The following is an 18,971-nucleotide window of genomic DNA, read 5'->3' as shown; positions in this document are numbered from 1 at the left end:
AAAAAAAAAACCGTGCTTAGGAAGTCGGTCTCAGGAGGGCAACTAATTTCACCCCAAAAAATTCGCGCATTAATATTCATTATATCAATGCTCCGGAATTTATGGTAATACTATGTATAGTTTATTGATGTTGGGATGGATTGAGATGGTATCCCACTTCTGAAATATTATTCCGGTGGAACGCGTAAACTTTTAAAAGCCGTAACGAAGAATTTAATAAACCCAAACGTCAATCCGCTGTTTTAACCGTTGCAACAACGTTCTAAAAATACGTGTTATTTGCATATTTTGATTTAAATAGAAAATCCTATTATGCACGTCGGTTTAAAAATAAATAAACGGGCAGCATTTTTATGAATATTTGTTCGGTAAACGTACAACACTCAAGTAAGTACTTTAAATAAATTACCACGGTTTATGCTTTTTTTTAAGAGGCAATTCCTTTTATCAGATAATTTATAGCGTTTGAACAAGCCAGTCATCGTAACTGTTTAACAACCAGTGCCGTAACACGGCTCAAATCGATTTCAACCCCTTCGGGTGCTAAAAAAGAGTTTTCTATAAAAAAATAACAAGTCCATTATGAATTAACAACTTATTTAAGACTCAGTAGGGAGCAGCCAAGTAAACACATCGGGCGCCTAACGAGAAGATAAACAATCAAACCAGTTTTGGTTAGTCCCGAAACATCAAATCCTGAGATAGAGTATCTATCAAGTACCAAGAAACAATACCACTCGAAGAACACGGAAAACACACATGGAAGGGTAAAAGATTGACATCTGGGATATCGGAGCATGTGCGGTCGAAGCAATACAATACAACGTAAAATGGTTACAGTGAATCTCACTGAAAGAATAACAGACTGAATGAAGACGTCTTCATGCACCTTGAATGTCCGGAAAATTACTTTAATTTCAAAACTGAAACATTGCCTATCCAAAGAAACAAATTCTCATTCAGCTGAATATAGTTCAACTAGGAATATTCAAATTTATTCTGCCCAAGAGCTGCGGATAATCATTCAGTAATTTGAAAACAACACATAAAACAAAAGCAACTCTTCTTTTCTCCAAGAACAACACAATTCACATATCAGACCTGTGACATATAATCATTGTTTTTAAGGGAAAATGTGAGCAATGTCTTCAAATGACTCCCAACAAGCGCTGCCAACTTTCAATATTGGGTGATGCGCTCTCACAATTACTTTTTAACGTAGCACTAGAATATGTGATATTAGGGCTTGATGATATAGATGGAGGTGTAGAAATGAGTGAGAAATTTAAGTTTTCAGCATACGCCTAGCCCATATTGAAATACAACAAAAGAATATACCACAATAGTAATGCTCTAGCTCTAGCAGCGCTGCTCCACCTAACCAATGATACAATATTTTAACGAAAACAAAAACAAAAAAAACTAATGGAAGTGGAAAAAAGCAAGGAGAATATTCAAATACGATTAAAAGAAACACAATAAAAGATGCTTTGCGTACCTAGCAATTTTATACACTTACGTAGACATATGGGATTTAACCACTGAAAATCTTTGCGTGTCCCCGTTATATGATCAAATTTTCACAATTTGAGTCTAATCTCAGTAGATAAGTAGTCCTTATACATGTAAAGTACTTTCAGTTTACCATAGGACTTTTGTAGTAAATAAGACAAGTGAGAATCAAAAACTAGCTTACCAACAAGAAAGACTCCAAAGTTTTTACATTTGTGGACAAAATCAAGCGAAGTACCATTTGAAGAAAGTTTCAGATTATTATACTCGATAATTTCCTTTTTTTTATTACCAAAAAGAACAACCTGCGTCTTGGAATAATTTAGTAAATTTAGGAGAGAAGTAAAAGTCCATGTCCACATTTAAACAATGGAAATTATTTTTTTTGAATTTTTTTATTGGTTATTTTGGCTTCCAGAAAAACTTGCTTTTCTCCCCATAACCATTCACCAGATTGTCAAAATTCTTTAACCAGCAGACGCGGAACATCCAGTGCTATAACATTTATGTCAGGCATTTTTTCGATTATATACAGGGTTTTTTTCAAATTATAGACAAAAATCTAAAAGATCCAGAAAATTGTTCTTTTCCAGAGTAAATTATCAACCGCGAATCAAAAATCGTAAAAAATATGGCCAATCAGTTCAAACAGTCACACACACACACGCTGCTCTAGATATTTTAAAAGAATTCATATACCTCGGGTTCAGTCAAGACGCGATGACGTCATTGATTATTACTTCGCACTGCATGGTTTCAGAAAAACCTTATTTTCTCGAAAACCATTTATTATTTTGGAAAAATCCTTCGTCCAGTGGGAAATCCAGGGCTATAACTCTCATATTCGGAAATTTTTCAATTATGTACAGGGTGTGTCAATTATGGGTAAAAATATCTAAAAGACCTTGAAAATTGCCGTTTCCGTTTGTAAATTAATAGCCGTTAATGATAAGCTATAAAACTTTTAAAAATTTGGTAAAAACAGTATCGTAAATTGTGAGGAGGGAGAGTTTCAGGTTTCGTCTATCATAGAGGGTGCGGGAGATACTTGTACAATTTTTTATATTTATCAAACTTTGTCGTGACTTTGAAATTCGGCGATACGTGAAAGACGCTTTATACAGGGTGTATGCGGAATATAATTATGGATTTTGCGAAAGTTCCATAGTGGTCCGCAGGAGCACGATAAAAAAACAACGCGTCCCTCAAGGCAACAAAAATCGAATTGGCTTCTTTTTGAAGTAAAAATCTAGTCCGCGCTACACACTATGAACTTGCCCCGCCCAGCGACGATTTTTCGAAAGCAATCTTGTTATAGTCTATCCCCTACTATTATGAGACTGAAATGATCGATGAAAGAAGAAAGAAAAAAAAAAAGAACTTTCTTTCTTTAGTTCTAGCGGAGTAAATGGCTCTACATTTTTTGAATGTTTATTTTTCAAATTGAAATAAAATCGATAACAATATGCAATTGTTCTTTGCAGTCGGGAAGTCGATGAGAATCGTTCGAAAGGAAATTCAGGTTTTACATGAGCAAAATTTGTAATTGTTCGTTGTTCAGGAATGTCACTAAGATCAATTGTTAACTTGTTACGGCGTGATAGAAATTCATGTCCTTGCCACTACAGCTTAGATTTAATAAGATCTGCAGCACTGCAAACTCTAGATACTAAATCGTGAAACCATTGATTAGAAATCGAGTATGATTGAATTGTGGAAACACGATTTGAAGCGAAGGTTTTCCAACGACTTCGACATCCATTCAACCAATGTAAAACTATTGTTCAATCACTCCAATAGAAACACTCTAGTTATTTCATATGAAGAAAATCGATAACCTTTCGCATTAAATTTACTAATAAAACTGCTGCGCAAAATTCCAATCTAGGCAATGTCGCTACCACTCTCAACTTTGGGCACCGCAAATTACTAGAAAATTTTGAATTATTGTTGCCCTTGCAACAAATATATACGCAGGCTCCGTAGGCCTTTTCAGAAGCATCCGCGAGTCGAAATTGTCAAACATTACCCATCTGGGAATGTTAATGAATTTAATGAAGTTAAATCATTGCAAAAGTGCACCCAAATTTGTTTTATGGAAGTTGGAACTTCTTGGTCCCATTCGAGTTGGTCTTGCGTAGAGTTTGAAGCAATATTTTTACCGATCTCTACTACTCCCAATTTAAAGTGATATTCCAACGATTTAGGAGACTAAACTAACGAACTCCAACGGGGGAAGAAATTAATACAACGCCCGGGGTTTTATTCAATTAAAATTAATTAATATATTGACCAAATCGATAAGATGTAAAGAAGTCCCTTTGCCGATGTTCAATTATGTCGTTTTGTTTCAGGTGATCAGCTACGATTCGAGCAGAGGGGGTGTAAGCGTTATAACTGAAAAGGGTGACGTGACAACAAGTTTCCTATTAATCCAAGATGCTGACATATCGGATTCGGGGAAATATTCGTGCAGTCCGTCCAATGCAGATGTCGCTAGTGTTAGGGTACATGTCCTGAACGGTAAGGCTGCCATCAGCGTTATTAATCTTTTAACGTTTATCGACATATCCTATTATTGTCTAGGTGGTCCCCACTTTGCGTCATATTAATCAATTCATCGCTTTCACAACTTGCACGAAAACATATTTTGCCTCGTTTTTTCGTACCCTGCTATACAGACAACACAATAAACAAAAATGTAGTGGCAAAAATTAAATGTGCAATGGAATATTAATGATAATAATAATAAAATGTCTTTATGACCAATGACAAAAATATACACAAAAAATTCACCTAAAGAAATTACATGCATAAGGACATCTGGGCTGTCAAGTCATGTACCGAGATCTAAATAAATTACAATCTTTTTTTTGGCAGAAAAAATGATCTGGATGGTTTGGAGGCTCAATTTACAGTCAACATTGGGAATACCACTCTACCTATAAAAAATAACGTAAAAAACCTGGGAGTCTTCTTCGATTCTGACTTGAGATTTGAGAGTCATGTCTCTGACTGCGTCCGGAGACCATATGCAAGGCTTAAACTGCTCTATGGTAGTCGTCACTATCTCTCAAGAAAAATAAAAATTAGACTGTGGGAGTCTCTTGTGCTTTCTGTGTTCAATTACGGTGATATTTATATGAAAACTGTATAACAGCTTTGCAAAAACAAAGAATACAGAAAGTGCAGAATTCATGTTTGCGACTAATATACTGTATTTGACGCCGAGAGAAATTATCACATAAACTAGTAGAGACTAAATGGTTGAACATGGACAGCAGAAGAAAACTACATAAAGCCGGTTTTGAGCACAAAGTTATATACCACAAAAGTCCTCAATATCTGTACAGATCTCATGTTCATAATTTAAATATTAGATTTAGAGATGCCGTAACTCCTCCTCTACATAAAACAACACTATTTGAGCGTGGTTTTTCCTTTAATATAGCTAAATTGTATAATAGTCTTCCGAATTACTTCAAAGCACTGATTTCAAGTAGATTTAAATTTTATGCTTTCAGATATTTTTTCGAAAAGTAAAGTTTAAAAAAGAAAAAAAGCACAATCTATCTTTAACAAACGTGAGCAAAATAGTTAGTGTGTTATTAGTGTGAGAAGAAGTAAAAATTGTTTTTCTGTTATTGTTTCTCAATCCGCTGGGTTAAATAGATCAGGGTGGCTAATATACTGATGTTATCCATATCTGGATTTCGCCCATTTCTGTGTATGTATATATATGCATTCATTTTGTAAAAGAAAACGGTTATTTGTAGAAAGCATAGATATACAGAAATAAAGACATATTATTATTATTATTATTATTATTATCTAGGTAAGGCAAACTGCTGAATTAGCCTTATTAGGGCAAAAAAGTTAATAAATTCTTTATTGGGAAAACTGCAAGGACCTGCAAAAATTACATTTTAAAGAAGAAAAGTAGCTTATTAATTTCTAATATAAAGTGAAAAAAATATGACTTATCACATGTTGTTCTAAAACATTAACCTTCCCTACTAAACAATGTCTGTAGTTATCACAATTCGAAGTCTGTGTCCAAAATCTCAGATAAGACCGGAAAAAAATGGTCATTTAAAGCAGTTTGTTCAGTGCTGTTTTCCGTAATATATACGATATTTTTGGAAAAAATTTTAAAAAATTTGTGCAAAAAAATTAATTCATGATAAATAATAGCTTACAATGTAAAAATATTGGAACAAATGTTGTTTCAGAAACGCTATATCTCGACATCAATAACTCTGTAAAAAAAAACCATATTAATTGCTGATTATTTAAATCAATAAACACGTTTTGAGAAAGCAATATTACAGATAGTGACAAAAACTAAAATTATTTGCGATCGATTTTTGACGTGATTATGATTTGCAAGTTTGATCCCATTATCAATAAACACTTTTTATACTATGGGTTAAATTTTGTCTCAGACCAACTCGACAACTTTTATATTCCGAAGTCAAATATGAACTCATTACTCGCGAAACAGGCCAAAAATAGCTTCTTCCCAAAGGTACATTCAGTCGAGTTTTCATTTGAAAATTACAGCCCTAAGTAAAAATTTGCGGAATTGTAGATTCTTAAGCGCCTACATTTAGCAAAAGAACTTAATTCTTATGTTATTGTCCTTCACTTAAATTTAAAAGCATTGGTATCACCACAACTAATTTATACCCGTTGTTACCTGTTCTTCTATAGCATAGAACCCATGATTTTATTTAATCAATGCAACTTATTAAAGAATAAGCCAGAATTTCTGATAATTCTGGAATTTCTGGAAATAGTACTAAAAAAAAATTTAAATTAAATGTTAGTTTAGAGATTGCAAATTCTTTATATTCTGTATATCTGATACTTCGATTGGCGCTGTCCCTTCGGAGAGACGTATGTCAAATATTCTGACTTATTTTTCGGAAATTCTTGCTTATTTGTCAGAAATTCTGATTTAATAAGAATTTCTCAAAAATTTGCGTTATTAAAGTATATTTTATTTTCGGTGGCCTTTCAGGGCTTTAGCAAAATTGCACCCAATGCAAAAAAATTATCAATTAGCGTGGAACTGGCGAGTTCACAATTTAGAAAATTATTGGCAAATGTCGGAATAGGCATTTGCAAGTCGGTATTAGTAGTATTTAAGAACCCAAATTATATAAAAAAATTGAAATTAGGGTTTAGCAGCACTATTTCGGAGTCAGATTAATGTAGATCACTAGCCCCACAATCTACAAGGTTATTAACATATATACTGTTAATTTTCCCAATGCCCAATACCCTATCATTAACCGCTAAGTTACATAAGTCGGCGATATTTTATTGCGTACATTCTGATTGTCCCAATTCCGCCCTTTAATATTTATACGCGAATAATTGATTAATTTGCCGATAAAACAATTAAAGAGTCAAGGTCGTGCAGAATCAATATCCCCAGCGTTGCGTGCATTTTCTTTAAAGAATTGAACGCCGTTTAAATTCAAATAAAGATTTGAGGACACGGAAAATATTTAAGGAACTCGTTTCCACGATCGAGTCCTTTAACGTTAACGTGAAAGAGCACACACTACTCGATGAGAAATTTTAGCGTCAAAACGAAGAATGTCAACGAAATTCCGTTTTTGCTTACACGTTTTGCGGTTGAGTATACCGGATGTCCCATAACTTATTCGTCGTGGAGCAACAAGTGTTACTATAAATGTAAATAAGAATTATATAAAACTAATATTAAATTAATGTTGAAATAAAATTCAATTATTGTTCAATTAATGTTATATAGAGTGTTTTTTTAAATTGGCATTTTCCTTATTATAATTTACAATAACATCATTGCAGAATAAAATCTCAAATCAGTGTAGTAGCTATAGCTATTCAGTCTAACAGCCAACATTACTAAAGTTCCTCAAATTTAACAACGGGTAACATCAAAATAATATAATAGATCAACAACTAATAACTATATATAACTGAAGTTTTTCGCTGATATCTGAAATTTTGATATTGTTTTAGTTACAATACGTTTCAGAAAAGTCGACTTTTTACTGGAAGCTCTTTGAAATGTAAAACCTTAATATGACACTCAAACACCACCATTATTATTTGTGCTATTTTCTTTTCCAAGGCACACGTAGATTTTAAAAAATTGAATGAATAATTATTATTATTGACATTTTAAATATAACTTTTGCATTTTAACAGTAAATTTATATACATTTTTTTAAAAGAACGAAAATTAAGATTTAAAAATCAAAATATTCCCAATTATGCTACATTAATTCTATTTTTAAAATCCGTCGTTTAATTAGTAATTAATTTTAACTTGTTTTGTATTTTTACTTAACCACAATCATTGTAACTTACAAATAAATCACGTTGCAGAATTTATTAAATAACAAGAAATAAGTGAATGCTAAAAATGGTAATAGACTCGTTAAAACATTATTATTAAAATATTATTAACATTTGAAAATTAATTAATCGAATGTGTTGAAAATGGATGTCGGAATTACAGTTTTCAGCTACCTGTAATATACAATAATATCTTTGGCCTCTTCACTTACAGGTTTTTTCACCCTACGACAATTACTTTTCAAAACTGTACCACCCGGTACATTTATCCCATTATTTTGCAAAATTGCAAAATCTGCATTGGCTTAAAGCTTATAGAGGAATACAAGGTGATAGAAAATATGTTTTTAGGGCGTTAAACTTAATAATTGCACAAAAATTAAACTGTAAAAAGGGGTTTATTTGACGTAAACAACTGCTTATGCCAGGCACACGCGGAGCAAGTGAATGCCCGGCGGCTGACAGGCTTCAGCGAACGTTGTGCGTAGACGGTGGCGTCCTCTCACGGATCGTTGTTGTTGTGCGCGGACGGTGGCACCCTCTTACGAATCGTTGCCGAACAGCCAGGAGGGCGAGTGTTGACTGGTGGTGCTAACACGGCCAATCCTGATACTTCGGCGTCCCGACGATCATCCAACAATCCACTCTGAGAATCTATATTTTCATTCAGAGAACCACATTTTGTAACAAACACAGCTTGGTTTAACAGGATCAACGACATCGTGCTACCGACCGCCTTAGACAACACGTAACAGGCGCATTTATTTACAAATCATAACATTTCAGCCCATAAATTGACTCAAAACTCAACATAATAAAATAGTTCGGTAATCATTAAAACACGACATTGACTCAGAGGCTGAGCCCATTAACATGACCTCGTCGTTTCTAATGCAAAACGCGGGTTCAGCGGTTAAGGCGCACCAGCATGGAACAATCGAGACTAGATCAACTCAAAATATCAACTTTAACTATAACAGTACAGTTTAAACACAGATTCAGAGGCTGAATCCTGTGGCATGGCTACGACGTTTCTGACACAAAACACGAGCTCAGAGGCCAAGGCATTTCAGCATGATCAAAACAATTCAACAAAGTTTAGTGATACAACATTACCTTCACTTTTAAGATCATCTAACTCATTCCAGGCCTCTTGGCACTCCATAGGAGTCCAGTCGCCTTTCCATAATCGTAACTGTCCGGCCGCTGCTGAAGTGACTTTTCCCAGTTGAGTATCCAAAACTCGCTGTAACTGATAACGGGTGTCGGAAGACTTGCCAATTATTTTGAAAGGGCCGTGCCAATCGGACTCCAACTTCAATGCAGACACAGCTTCTCGTTTGAGCAACACAAAGTCATTGATTTTAAATACTTGAGACGATTTTTGATTTCCAGGGGCCCTAGCGTCTTGTTTGCGGCCGAGGATGTCTCGGTTGGTAAGGCGTTGACCAGCCAACTCGAATTTGCGGGAGGGTGTGGGTTCGAATCCCACCGGGAGCCTTGGGTGTTTGTGTGCGTGAAAAATTGTTATCGGTGAATTTTCCTCGTCGGATGCCCGAAAATGGGTGAATATCCTAATTTGAGATGAGCTTAATTAGGGGTAAAAAAAATCCAGTTTAGAAAAAAAATCCCACTTCTGATGATAGAAAATATGTTTTTAGGGCGTTAAACTTAATAATTGCACAAAAATTAAACTGTAAAAAGGGGTTTATTTGACGTAAACAACTGCTTATGCCAGGCACACGCGGAGCAAGTGAATGCCCGGCGGCTGACAGGCTTCAGCGAACGTTGTGCGTAGACGGTGGCGTCCTCTCACGGATCGTTGTTGTTGTGCGCGGACGGTGGCACCCTCTTACGAATCGTTGCCGAACAGCCAGGAGGGCGAGTGTTGACTGGTGGTGCTAACACAAGGCCAAGGCAGAATCGAAAAGAAAGCATTGTTATTAAACTTACTTTTTTTGTCAATTTTATTATAAATATTATTTACATGTTCAGACCCGTCTAAGGTTTCATTTATTTGTATACTTTATTGCAGACACTGTCTGCAGTGTTTTATTAGTAACCCTAATGTCTAAATTGATTATCCCTTTTTTGTACTTATCTATATTTTTTAAATTAAATTAGTTTTAAAAATTTTTAATGGATTTTTTGTAATATTAATTTTTGTCTCAACGTTATCGAAAGTGAGAAGTCCGAAATCGGTATTAGTCAGAACTTTGAAAGAATCTAGATGGCGGTTTTATCCTTAAAGATGAAGAATTTTTTGTACATTTTTTTTATTTTAATTTTAAAACAGGAGTCGTTATATTTATTCGGTTAGATTAGAACCAACTGGCAAAAAAGTAATAATTTTCGAACGCATTAAAAGTTTACCGCCAACCTTATTCCGAACGCTAAACAAGAAATTACTACGCAAAAACTTAAAACTCCAGAGTTATTTCATGTTCTTTTCCTTTTCGTATCTCTCTCTGTCCGGTACGTTTAAATTTCCGAAAGATTTTTCATCTGCCGCCTGTTGTTGCCCCGAGTATGGAACTTTGAGTTTTTGACGACTAGTAAACCCCGCTTTTGGCTAGATTTACAGTAATTGTAAGTGAACTTATCTTGTTTTCATTTCATGAACATTCCCCGGAAAATAAATTAGATGCGTTTAGCTGCATATTTTTACTGTTGGCGTAATATGTTACGTCTGTTCCTTCAACATGCTTTTTGAGGTCATTCATTATTCGACTGCCCTCTCTTTTATTTGTAGCCGTTTTAGAGGACCGTTTTGATGTAGTCTCATTAATTTTGAGAAGTTTACTTTACCACCTTTCGGTAGCAAATGCAAAGATGGCGCATTCTTGTATACGGAGTAATTGATTCACAATACACACAAGTTACACAATAAGTTACGAAAAACTAAACATAATTTGAAGGAGTGAATGCAAATTATTATATCTATCGTATGCTAGCTTATGCCTTATTTAATAAATAATAATTATTCCTTCTATCATTTAGTAACAAACTGTTATTACTCCCTTCGACGAAAAAAAAAAAAAGGAAACAAGAACTTGCAAATGCTCCGCCAATATTTAAAAAATGTTCTAACAAATTTGCGCCTGGTATCCTTTAATTATTGACTTGCAAAAAGTTTTTAAAGAAGTATGTCTTAAAAATCTGAAAACTTTGTGGATGGTGCTTCGTTAAAACTTTGCTTAAATTATTTTGATTTTGACTATAATATTTTTTGATTGGAAAAATTACTTTTTGAAAAGCTATGGACCCTGTTGAAAATAAATTTAATGCGACTGAGCCAAATTTTTTTATCTATTTTACACAAACGGTAATCCAACTTTTCAGGTTTTTAAGAAGTATTAGTAATATTTTAGCTTGTAGCTTTTAATTATTCAGGTCCCATGACCATTTAAAAGATTGTAGATGATTGTATCCGCAATTTCCCTCCTCTCATCGATGTTTGACATTCTCTCATCCTGTACAAATTTAGCAGAAGTCAAACAAACTGTTTAAAACATTAATTATTTAAATATTAAATTAAAAATCTTTGAGTTATGTTTAATCATTACTTAGCAGTATAATAATAATTATTATTATTTTTCAAATCAGCAAATATTTATACAATGTTTGCATAGCATATCTCAAAAAAAAACAAAATAGCGCCTCCTTATCCAGCCTATAATGCATAAACAAGTAAGGAAAAAATACTCTAACTAAAGGACTCTTGTACCGAGTACAGACATTTAATCGCAGGATATTCCTTCAACTACTTTTTGAACGCATATAAAATATCACACATCCTCGTTTATAAGTTGTCTTTTGTTCTTGTATTCACTGACTGAAAATTACTATTCAACATAAAACCTGGATTATTTATTTACACATATTTCCAACACGTAAAGACTAAATAATGATAAAATATTAATTTATTAAAATAGGTTCTACAGGAGGTAGATTTGGAAATACCTGCTATATGTCTTATCTGAACCAAGAAGACATTTATCGAATCATAGACTATCCCCACAAAATTATACCATGCCTACTTTTATTCTCATCATGAGGTACGAAAGAAGAGCAATAAATCTTAAAATTCATGCTTTGATCCAAGAATATTCCAAGAAACTTTAAATGAAATATTCACTATTTATGTGAAGCGACTATTGGATGTGATGAAATCTTATAAAATATGTTTTTAAGGGATTTTCAAAAATTCGCCTCACAGAAAACAACGTTGCATTTATCTTCCAGACATGAATCACACGTACCATTACTTTTAACAAAACTTCTGGATTCCTCCTGCGTCGGTTTTTCCTGAGTCGAAGTTGCTGACGTTTCGCCAATCATCCTGTTGGCTTGACTGAGCTCTGAAGAAGCCCACAGGATGATTGGCGAAACGTCAGCAAGTTCGACTAAGCAAAAACCGACGCAAGAGGACTCCAGAAGTTTTGTAAAAGTATTACAGTAGCCTGCGGAAGTTTCCTTGAATAATTAACACACCTAGCACTCATAGATATCGATCACTTTTGAAACTATGTGTTCTCGAATTGGTCCGAGCCAAGCAAACTCTCTAAACTGTCAATATCCAAGAGAAAAAGAAAGTGTTGGCCTTAGAATAGACCCTTGCGGGATGCCCGTTGTTACCATACACGGACTTCAACTTTATTTCAGTGCCTACGCCATCTGTGTTTTACATTAGGCCAACATGTTGCACCGATTGCACCTGTTATACAAGAAAAAGGACTTTAACGAAAAATATGTTCCTCTGAAATACAAAAAACAAAAACAAAGAAATCCTACGGGTCGGATTAATGACAACATGAAGGTACTTGATTGCCTAAGAGACTAAACGCATAACAAATATTTGAAAACTAAGCTATACAAAAGACGCCATTATACCAGAAAAAATAGTCTATTTTAATCACTTCAAATAAAAAAGGTAAAGATTTTTCGAAAAGTGCCAGTTAACTAAAAACAAAACCAAAGAATTGGCAGAATGTTTGTTTAACGCGAACCAACTTAATAAATATTTTAAATGCTGTGCAACAGTTGTCGACACAGTCTCGCAAAAAACTATCTAGTATTACAATATAAACAGTTATGAGAATGGAATGCCAGAGTTCAATTTTCCGCTTCGTGAGAAAAGTGGCGTAATAAAGAATGTTAACGAAATTAAAACTAATGGTGAGGATGGAATTTCTATACGGGATGGATATTCATCTATTGTAATCAAACTTATTGAGAATTACTTTCACACAAGAATGCATTGCAGCGCAGTAAAAACGGCTAATAAAATTGAAAAGACGAATACGTTAGAGCGTCCGCCGGTGTACCTCAAGGCTGTATTCTAGGCCACCTCGATTGCAGCAATAATCGGACCATAGTCAATTAATCCGTCATTCAATATTGGCACTATTTACATGTCCCAAAATCATTTTAATTCAGATTTGAACAAAATACACGGATATGCCTTCAATCACAATTAAAAACTTAATACTGCAAAATCACAAATTTTGATTTTTGCTGGCAACAAAAATAAATAAAAATTGAAAATATGCCTGTTCCATTGGTTAAAGAAGCAAAAAATTTAGGCGTATTCTTTGACACCAGATTATGACTTGAAATGCAATTCAGAAAAAAACTTCAAATTGTCTATATACGTTAAAAAAAAATTAACGAATTAAAAAGTTACAAAACTCATGCACGACATCACATAACACCCTATCTAAATTCTAACACCAGACTTTAGACTGGCCCAGCATAAAACCGCAAAAAGTCTTTCATCTCTGTTGCTGCTTGTAATTAGAATGCTATACCTAATCATATTAAATTACAAAAGATTGTGGTTTTCATACCATCCTTCGGCGATGAAATAGTGTTATTGGTCTCTCGCTCAACTGCCCACCATACGTAATAATCAAGGGGATTCAGATTCGCGGAGCTAGGTGGCCATAAGTTTGAGGTGCTATGCACATAACAATTTTCAGCCATCCAATCTTGTGTCTTCTCTGATTTCGAGTTTCTGCAACAGAAAATGTTCTTCATAAATTACAGCCCCGTATATGAATGTCCTCAAATACCGTACGCACCCTGTATATAGTATTGTGGGCATATATGTTTGTATAGTATTGATTGATTGAAATTGTTTTCTATAAGAGTCCGCAAATTTCTATGTCGGACCTCTTATACCATTGCAAGACATTTTCCATAGTATTAAATTGCGCTCTACACAATGGAATGTCCTGCTGAGTTCATATTATTTTCTTGTATCTAGGATACAATAAAAGTTGCAAATATGCAATATAAATAAAAATAACTATTAGGCCAGGTATCGGTTCCTTGTATTCTTTAAATAATTATAACAATACCTCAAAATCAGCCTGTAAAAGACGACTCGTTAGGTTGGAGGTAGTCCATTTCCTTTTCTTGAACTCCCGCTCAACACACGCACGAAAATTAATTACACGACCCGAGAACCTCAGCGAAAACACCCCCTGTAGGATTTAATTTCCGAAACTTCAATAAAAGTTTTTTTATTAATCCGCCGTTATAAAAGCGGCTTTAAATTTCCATACGACAAAAGGCAGTTTCTAATTGAAACTTTATCCGAGAAAACTTAGTTTCAAATTGCACACAGAGATTTACTAAATACTGTGTATGCAAATGGCGTTTAAGGGAAATGGAAAGCAATCGAAATAGGAAATGCTCAAATCAATCACAAAGTAATTACGTACGCAACTTGAATGACGGGAAACATCACTGAACGTTGGCTCCAATTTGGTAATTGTACACCGAAATAGGCCAGACGTTTCGAAAAAATCTCACAACCATAATACAGGTTGCGACAGTCGGTTTACCGCTAATCGCTATGCTATGACGTGACGTTGTTTTAGTTTCGGTGAACGCAGACTTGTAATTAGTGTAAAACATACGAATGCAATTGCTGGTAAAATAAACCAATTGTCGTTAAACGACCGTACTGCCACCAATATAACGGGGATGAGTGTTTCATAATTTCAAGTTCCCACGTTCGTTTCGCTATATTTTTGATTTATATAAAATTTTTAAAAACTAACCCTAACATTAAAAAAATCATTTTCCTTACTAATTTACGATGGCAGCGCCAAAATTTTCCGGCCTGAATGTGAACGAAACAAAGTAGAGTAACATTTTTTTTAATTTTCAATATAATCCCCCTTAACTTCAATACACTTATTACATCTCTTTAATAACAACTCAATCCCTTTAAAAATATATTCTTTTGGTTTGTCTGCAAAATGAGCTAAAACAGCCTCTTTTAACTCAACTTCGTCGTTAAACTGCCGTCCACGTAAATCCTTTTTCAAATATACAAACAAATAATAGTCGCTGGGGGCCATATCTGCACTACAGGGAGGATGATCTATCTGTTGGAACCCACACTCTAAAATGGCAGCTTGTGCAACACCAGCAGCATGGACAAGTGCAATATCGTTCAAAAGACGAACGCCTCTGGCCAGTTTTCCCCGACCTTTTACACGTATGCAGTCTCACAATTTATGTAATAATGTTGCGTAATATTTACCTTTAACAGTGCCATCACCTTTTTTGTTGACTGGCAGACTCGATGGAGGGTCATAATAGAGAACCATAGTCTGATCTCCAGTCACAATAATTTCTATCACAGGCTTCGGTTCCGACTCACAGAGTTCCAAAAAATCCCGCGCACACTCGACACGGCGTTGTTTTTGAATAGCCGAAAGGTTTTTAGGAACCCTTCTTGCGCTAACCTTATGCATACCTAAATAATCATACAGGATTCGACGAACACTTGTATCAGAAAGCTTAGTAATTTCCAAGATTTCCTTGACCTTTAAACGTCGATCACTCAATACCACCTCTACCACGATCGCAACGATATCTTCCGTTATGACCTCCACTGGTCGACCAGTTCTTGAATCATCTTCAAGGGACTCCTGCCCCATTCAAAAACGTTTTGCCCATTCTTTCACTACATAATACGAAGGAGAACTTTGGCCGTACACACCATCTAGCGTTTCTTTAATAATTTTAAGTGCTAACCCTATTTGCGACATTTTTTCGGACACGTCTTGTTTAAAATGCTGTCAATAACAAACTATTTGATGCAAGACTTCATTTTTTTTGGCAGCCTACTAAGATATATATTTAGAAGAAGACAAAGTTTTATCGTGATACTGGCGCTGCATCTATGTCAGGCCGGGAAATTTTGGCGCTAATCTCGTATAAGTGTAATAGTTGTATGGGAAACTGCTCAAAACATAAATTGAAAGCTAGTAGCTCAAAAGCATCTAATTCAGTTAATCTTTAACTAACCGTTTTCTGCCACTTGTACACATTTAAAATTAATATGGTAAAGTCTGTTCATAGATATAAGAAAGTGACTGATACGCATTAAGGAAAGACCCGGTCAAGTTGTAAGAATGAAATACGGCCGAACAGTCCGTACTTTGCTTAGAATTTAATTATTTGTGGTTTTGTTAGGAAAACTACTAAACAATATTTATTTATGTATATATGTATTTATGTTTAAATCTAAAATAAAATTACAAATTATTTTTATTACCTACTTAAATTACTTGAAATTATTCACATAATATATCAGTATCACTATCGCTATCATCGCCTGTTCTAATTATTATTTGTTCTATATTATTATATATCTATTATATCTATGTACGATTGTTCTGCTTTTTCTATATGTTTAACAGAATTTGCCCAACTTTGTGGAGGGATGTTAAAAACTTCGGTTTCTATAAGTTTCAGGACATTGGAGTTATTCTTTTACCTCTTTTTGATGGCGCGTTTGTTTTACACTTATCAGTTGAGTCAACCCAACCCTTTTCCGGGGTATCATAGTGTCGAACCAGGTTTCATACAAGTAAATAATTGGCCTTTATTGTTCTCTGTAAATCCTAATTTTTTCTTGATATTCCAGTCGCCATTTCCGAATTCTAAAAGATTCCATTAAAACTTGCCTTTTTGTCAATTTTTTTAAATCTAAAACTCATGTGTTGAATATAAGGTAGTTCTGCCTCATTTAATACCGGTCTCATCTTTTTCAAGCCTCCTAATTAAGATGTAGGCACGCTTTGTTCCTCGTATAACTGGTAAATTTTACGCCGTATTATATCTAGATCACTTTCATCTACCATCGAGATAATGTCAGCATCGCTTCTTTTTTTCCTCGCTGAAATGGGATTATTCACAATTTTCCATACAGTTGATGGTAGAATTTTCGTCATTGTGGCCGTTTCTTCTAAAGATGCTTGCTTGCTAGCACCACGTTCAATGAGAGTCAAATAAACATTGTTTATAACTTCCTTAGTGTCAATAGAATAGTGTTTTCTACATTTGGGCGGGAGCGTCTCCTGAGATGCACTAGACTCGCACATATTTTGCATAATTCGGACACAATTCAACACACGCTGTATTACACACGAAATAAGAATGATTACTAATAATCTTAAACTAAGTAGTATACCAAACCAAAGAATTTTAAACACAGGGAGGTATAAAATAATTTTCTATTACGGACCACAATTTTACCTGAATTTGAATTCCGAAACTTTAGGTAATAATCTTGTTGCATTGTATGTTAATGACCACCCTTGGATAATCCCATTCAAAAGCAATTGGTCACTTTCTTATATCTATAAACAGACCATACTAACAGTAACTATCATATCCCACAAGAAATAAGAATAACTTTAATGTAGTCAAACACAATCATGAATTTATCAAAAGAACGTGTAATAATTATCTTGGTTGCAGCTTTTTAAACAACTTCTAAAAGAGACATTCTGAAATGTTTATCGATACCCATTCTCACACATTGCTTTGGAATAGTTAAATGGTCCAATACTGACTTCGAAGGCTTAGATAGAACAACTCGCCAGATGTTAAAATTCGGATGTTTACACCCCTGTTTCCTTAAGTCGTTACAATTTTCTTCCACCTAACGTAAAACTTATCATTTTCCTTAAGTGTGGTAAGACAATCTTTATCTTATTTTAACATACTAAAATCCAACTTTCTGCAAACTCTTTATAATTGAAAAATTATAGGGATGATGGATAACTTTCTTCAATTTTAGAAAAATGTGCATTGAACTCTAGCAATTTCTCCGTCATCTTTGCTTGTTTTTCTACCTGCATAAATAATTTAAGGATTTTTTTGTTTTTGTTATTTCATTTAATACCTTTCATATCTTCTTTGAGTTACCCTTTGCTTCGTTAAACCTTTTTTCAGAGTACTGCTTTTTTCTTAAGTTGTTTCACAATATGCATTCTTAATTTTTTTATCGTTTTCCTTAAGTTTGATTGATCTTTATCTCATCTCATCATACTAAAGTCGATAAGACCCACCTTTCTGTCAACGGTTTATAAATAAAAAATTATAAGAGTGGTGAATAACTTTCCTCAAACTCGTTGTTTTTCTACAAGCACAATTAATATAAGGACTTTTTTATTTTTTTATTTCAGTTAATACCATCCATGTCTTATCTCAGTTATCCCTTGCTTCATTAAACTTCTTTTCAGAGTGCTGCTTCTGAAACTTTTTCCTTAAGTTGTTGCAATTTCACAGTATGCATTCTTAACTTTCTTCCATTTAACATAACGCTTATCCTTTTTCTTTAGTTTATAAGTAAAAAATTATAAGGATCATGGATAACTTAATTAATATAAAACCAAATTTTCAAATTTCTGATGTGCAAATCAAAATATTAAACATAAATCGAAATTAGTTACGCACCGCACCGCCTGCGCGCACCGTTAATAAAAAACCGAAAAAAAATCGAGGCCTTCGCACCAGCGTGTATTCCTTTAAAAGGATGCCGAATCGTATATGTACTGATTTTTTTCATTTGCGGAAAACATTCTCTGTCGGAGCCCGATAAATTCTTATTACGTATCGCTACACGCAATACGCAAACGGCAGCTTATATTTCCCTTTTGCCCCTTTTCGTTTTCTAAACACATTTTTAACAATTTTTTCCGCCGCTCCGGGAAATCACTTCGAGTGTTATTTATTATCATTATTTTATTCTATTAGAGCCATTTTGGAAAAGGTGTTTTCGTCAAGAACGTTAA

General features: G+C 34.2%; 1 protein-coding gene across 2 annotated transcripts in view; it reads left to right on the top strand.

The window, feature by feature from the left end:
* The window catches only part of LOC132708616 (protein sidekick-like), a 505,836-nt gene that overhangs the window by 476,135 nt on the left and 10,730 nt on the right, over positions 1-18,971 (top strand). For both annotated transcript variants that reach the window (XM_060681053.1, XM_060681052.1), the window contains one exon: positions 3,867-4,035. In XM_060681053.1, the coding sequence (XP_060537036.1) occupies positions 3,867-4,035 (169 nt within the window). The remainder of the gene's footprint in view (positions 1-3,866; positions 4,036-18,971) is intronic.

This window comes from Cylas formicarius, unplaced genomic scaffold, assembly GCF_029955315.1.
Source record: "Cylas formicarius isolate icCylForm1 unplaced genomic scaffold, icCylForm1.1 PGA_scaffold_12__32_contigs__length_19106922, whole genome shotgun sequence".
Classification (NCBI taxonomy): Eukaryota; Metazoa; Arthropoda; class Insecta; order Coleoptera; family Brentidae; genus Cylas; species Cylas formicarius.
The sequence above is the reverse complement of the archived record's forward strand: the minus strand, read 5'-3'. Positions and strand labels throughout refer to the sequence as shown.